The sequence below is a fragment of the Alosa pseudoharengus genome, unplaced genomic scaffold (assembly GCF_046254945.1).
Source record: "Alosa pseudoharengus isolate Yale_2024_CS ecotype anadromous, Long Island Sound unplaced genomic scaffold, YU_APseudo_1.1 YU_APseudo_1.1_scf_8, whole genome shotgun sequence".
In the NCBI taxonomy this organism is placed as follows: Eukaryota; Metazoa; Chordata; class Actinopteri; order Clupeiformes; family Clupeidae; genus Alosa; species Alosa pseudoharengus.
The window spans coordinates 15,458,483-15,463,864 of NW_027468870.1; the positions used below are offsets into that span (position 1 = coordinate 15,458,483).

Below are 5,382 nucleotides of genomic sequence, written 5' to 3' on the forward strand. Positions count from 1 at the left end.
TCTTTTCTGTACACTCTTTTATTTCTAAAAATAATAAATTACTGTATTAAGAAGAGGCTTTAATTAGGAATCTTGATAGGCCTATTCAAATACACCTCAATTGGAACCTTGTTATGGGAGAACATTTTTACATTGTGTTTGTTAAAAATGACAATATATCAGCCGATATATTGGTTATCAGTTTTTGAAAAACTATATTTTGAAAAAAAAAACAAATCATATCGGCCTTCAAAATCCCATATTGGTCAGGCTCTATAGGAGATGGAGACAAATTCACACACACACACACACACACACACACACACACACACAAACAGACACACAGGCACGCACACACTCACGCACATACAAGCATACACAAAAGTTGCAAGAGTAGGGGATGGAGTAGGAGATGGAGACAAACTGACAAGTATGATTTATTTTGTAGCCTACAGGACTGAGCGGCGGACATATTTCGTACCACTATGCGTCATCTGCGTCCGTAGGCTATATAGTTTCTCAGGGGGATGCAGAGTTTATCTCTGGGATGGCACTGCCTTCCCCAGCCTCCCCATAGACACAGACACACCCCTGCACCCACATCGCTAGTAGGACTATCACGGTGTCCAGCATTATACACATGTTAAACGCGCACAAATAATAGAGGGAGCACAATACATAGGCATTCTCTCCAGTCGTCTTGCACATACTGTATCAAGACATATTGAATTGAATTTAATTGAACATATTAGCACCATCTCGAGGGACTTTCCCCCGGACGCTCATCAAAAGCGCACTGTGACAGCAACTTCACTTTTTGTTCTGGGCTAAGAGTAACTCAATTCATTTCCGCATATAGTTGGGCTACATGTTTTTACAGCAGTACTAAAGAAGACATTCGGGAGATATCTTTGAATTTCCGAGCACTTTGGACTTTTTGTGAAGCAAAACGACTATATTTTGGAGACATCGATTCACCGTGTCCGCACAAAGGATTTACCGACAGTAAACTCACAACCGTCATGGGAAGAAGGCGTTGGAGAAAGCTAATAATTCTCCGAGGTCCGCCTGGATCAAGAAAGACGGACAAAGCAAAGTATGTTTTAATGCAATTTCTTGCTTAAGCTAATGCGTTGTGTTATCACAACTTAAAATACATTGAACAGCTATTTGAATCAATCTGTCTGAATCAATAAATCCCAAATCTGAGCTGTTTGTTTATGGTGAGCGCATGGATTTAAAGACAACATCTTTTACATCTTTAGTGAGCTCTTAAATGACTTTAAAGAACGTGGGATATATGGGATAATAGTGAGCGCGGATGATTACTTTCGAAATCCAAATGGCGAGATAGTCGACATTGACCCCAGGGAACTCTGGGAAGCTCATAAAGAGGCACGGGAGAAGGGTAACTTTTTTATTATTATTCTGCAACATGTAAAATATTTTTGGTTCTCAATACATTCATTATGATGTAACATGTTGTTTAACATAATGTTTATGCTTCAGCTTTTGACGCTATGTTAAGGAAAGCAAATCCTATCATCATTGACAACACCAATATGGAATTCCAGTACATGTATCCTTATGTTTTCATGGTATGTATGCGATTCTCATTTGTTGTGCGTTGGGTATGTTTGGCTTTAGAGATTGTGTTTGGCACCAGAGAGGTCAGAAATACAATTAATTGTTATTTTAATTATTTAATTGTCCTCTTATACTCAACATACAGAATAGTTTTTAAGACTGCATATTTAATTTACATTTTTTTCTCAGTTGCTTTGGTCTCAGATCAGAATTTAAATTCTCAAAACTTTTTGTTCAAACTCCATGTCATCTTATCACTTTTGCGGATTAATGTTATGTTGGTCAAAATGCACTATAATGGTTCCCTGCTGAATTGTCCTACCCTATAAAACATTTTGGCCTTATTTCATCGCTTGTGTCATTACTGTATTCAAATGTGTTGAACTAGCTGTCATAACTACAGTAGTTGTCATGCTCTGTCTAGCATATATAAATATATGTGACCTGACAGACAGGAACGTCAGGATGTATAGAAAGATACAGTGTTGCACAGCCGTTGTTTTCCACTGTCTTGCAATCAACCCCCTTCAAACACAATAATGTGTAACTTTGTAGTTTTGAAATAGAAAATAGTGCTGCCTTGCATATTGTTTATTAGAAAATGTTTATACAGTAAACTGTCATATTGACAACAAGACAAAACAGTATGACTATCTAGACATAAACAGTGGTGTCAGGACTTGTCATTGGTATAAACATTTGCTTTTGAGGCATAAACAAAGCATTTTGAGCAAGATACACGTTTTTGCAGGTAATTCACTATGCGGTGCAATTTGCTGTAATTGTTTTGAGAAATGCAGTAACTGTTGTGCAAAAGTTAACGATAATTCAATAAATGCACCAAAGTGACTGAGAAAAACTAATATTTCTAATATTTTCAGATTAGAAAAATATTATATTGAATGGATTTATAAATAAATAAAGTGCTATGTATTTGTTTTGACATTATATTTCAGGGTTTTCGTCGAGGATATTGGATTGAGTTTGTTGATTTGATGGATGAGGATGTTTCCCCCTATGACTCATACAGGTAGCTATATAGTTACTTCCTTGAGATGTGCATGAAAATATCAGCCATCATGAAACATATAGGACAAACTAAATTAAATTTTATGTGCAATGATAATTTGAGCATATTCACTAAACCCATCATAATTATTTCCCTACATAGGAGATGTAAAGAAAAGATCCCTTTGGAGAAGTTTGAAAAATGGAAGGCTTCCTACAGAAAAGTAAAACATATTTATCAAATTCTGTATGACCCAGTGTCAAGATGCAAGTGGAAGAACTACCGTTGGTAGTATGGAATGGGACAAAACATTGCAACATAATCCAAGCCAAAACTAATAATAAGTCATCACACTTCATTTACATATAGTATTTGTGTCTGATAACTGATACTTTTAATCTGAAATAATGAGTCAGAAAGGAAGTTGTTGCACATTTCACTTACTGCTAGTGTCAAGAGAGACAAGAGTCTGTTGTCTATTTGTTTCAGTTCAGCAAGTCACCAAATAAAAACAAAATTGATGATACGAATATGACATGTGCGCCACCTGGTGTATAAGATTGATACAGTATGATGCCTTGTTAAATTTCTCTATACTGAATCCTTGTTGCTTCTCCTGGGAGTGTTGCAGTGTTGGGAAAGTTCACTTTCTACGTGAACTAGTTCAAAGTTCAGTTCACAAATTTTAAAATGAACTAGTTCAGTTCATAGTTCATAATTCAAAATTTTGAACTAAGTTCACACTTTCCAAAAATGAACTAGTTCATAGTTCTTTTTTTTTTTTCATATGTTGCTGCGAGCTATTATTTTTCAAAATTATTGCCACAGCCCATATAGAATGCAGTTAATTTGGGTTGAGGATCTGTCTTGACAGTCTTTTGATTTTGTATTGGCTTGCACATACCTTGAAAGGCTAGCCAGGTGCTTCAGTTCAATGTGCCGTTTCAGGTTTGCTGTGGATGTGACTGAAGTGAACTAGTTCAAAGTTCAGTTCACAAATTTTAAAATGAACTAGTTCAGTTCATAGTTCATAATTCAAAATTTTGAACTAAGTTCACACTTTCCAAAAATGAACTAGTTCATAGTTCTTTTTTTTTTTTCATATGTTGCTGCGAGCTATTATTTTTCAAAATTATTGCCACAGCCCATATAGAATGCAGTTAATTTGGGTTGAGGATCTGTCTTGACAGTCTTTTGATTTTGTATTGGCTTGCACATACCTTGAAAGGCTAGCCAGGTGCTTCAGTTCAATGTGCCGTTTCAGGTTTGCTGTGGATGTGACTGAAGTGCGGGCAAAGTTTGCACAGAAATGTACGATTTTTCCCATCCTCACCGACCTTGTCATAAAACTTGTTTAAATGATCATATGACGCCTCCTTGCTGCTTTGTCGTCTACATCAGCCTTTCTCAAACTTCTTTGACCTGAGGCCCAGTCAAGGCATACTTTGGGGTCATAGGGCCCACCTACATGAACCCACCCCCCATCAAATTATAATGATATCACAATTATTATTATTTTTATACTATATTGCTATACATGCACTTCAAAACAGTCAATGTTTAAAGTGCTAAGATTGTTCACAAAAGTTTGTGAAAACATGCACATCAGAGTACTGCTTTACTACTGTAAAATATAATTAGGCCTGCAATGTTTTTGCATTGTTGGATGATGCTTGCATGATAAATACTTCTCAAAACAAAAGCAATTATATGGGTGCCGTTGTTTTGGGATCTTTCCCTCATGCAAGCATCATACACTGATAGAATATTTATATGCTATTTAAATACATTTCATTTGAATGCCTGATTGTAAGGATTCAGGAAACACAACCAGCTTTTGTGAATGGTAAATGGCGGATCAGATCATGCGTAAATCACTGATCTGGAGATCTTTAGCTATCTTTAACTAAGACTAATAGCTTTTGGCTGACTTTAATACTTAATGCTAGACAGTGTTTTATATAGTCTGTGCTTTGTTTTTATGGAAGTTGCGTAAATCCACGTCGTTCTATTAAATGTCGTTTCATAATTAAATAGCCTTCCAATAGGTTGAGCTTAGCTTTGCTACCAACGTGCACACGCATGCATTGAATAAACGCTCATACCACGACTTAATTCTATGCCTCTATGTTTGATGACACCAAATTAACAAGTATTTCCTACTAATTGCAGAAACGTTTGTTTTCTTTTTCTGTCCGCGGTTCCTTGATCAATTGCGCAGCAAATTATCAGACGATGCCCCGGGAATAATTTCACTCTGCAGACCAGCATTGTCCACGTTGCGGACCGCGGCCCATAGTTTGAGAAATGGAGACCTGCATGCTGCCATCTTAAAGCCTTTTTACGGTGTGTTTTAGCCGGGTTTTCATGTGGAAGGCTGTGTAGAAATCTGGCACCCTATTGAACGAAGTTAAACTGAAAGAGCGTGCCGTTCACAGACACCAGAATGAACGAGTTCACAGTAACGTTCATCAGGCAGTAATGCAGGACGTTCAGTTCAAGTTCGGTCAAAATATGAACGAGTTCATGAACTTTCGTTCAATGAACGCGTTCAGGCACAACACTGGAGTGTTGAATGTGTTATTTGTTGCAATTCGCAGGGAGTGTTTTATGACCGTTCACACAGTAGACTAAATTTTCAATTGCTTTGACCTGCTTAACCCCGTTTTCAATGTTTGCTAAAAGAAACAATATGCTATTTATTATATTTCATAACTCATTGGCCTTGGCTCATTTTCTGTGAAGAACATAAAAAATAACTTATTTTCGATGACTGCACATGGTAAGAGTGAGAGTAGGTGTCTGTG

General features: G+C 36.8%; 1 protein-coding gene across 1 annotated transcript; it reads left to right on the forward strand.

Annotated features, from left to right (window-relative positions):
- Positions 1–569: 569 nt before the first annotated feature.
- On the forward strand, positions 570–4,685 carry LOC143112349 (NEDD4-binding protein 2-like 1). Its single transcript, XM_076274624.1, has 5 exons — positions 570–1,075; positions 1,245–1,387; positions 1,489–1,577; positions 2,523–2,596; positions 2,738–4,685. The coding sequence occupies exons 1-5, from the start codon at positions 1,002–1,004 to the stop codon at positions 2,865–2,867; spliced, it is 510 nt and encodes a 169-aa protein (XP_076130739.1). The 5' UTR covers positions 570–1,001; the 3' UTR covers positions 2,868–4,685.
- Positions 4,686–5,382: the final 697 nt, after the last annotated feature.

Excerpts from the sequence above, each read along its gene's own strand:
- LOC143112349 (XM_076274624.1), top strand. The coding sequence starts at position 1,002 with ATGGGAAGAAGGCGTTGGAGAAAGCTAATAATTCTCCGAGGTCCGCCT. Across the intron at positions 1,076-1,244 it reads AGAAAGACGGACAAAGCAAA|TGAGCTCTTAAATGACTTTA; the intron begins GTATGTTTTAAT and ends TTACATCTTTAG. Across the intron at positions 2,597-2,737 it reads TCCCCCTATGACTCATACAG|GAGATGTAAAGAAAAGATCC; the intron begins GTAGCTATATAG and ends TTCCCTACATAG.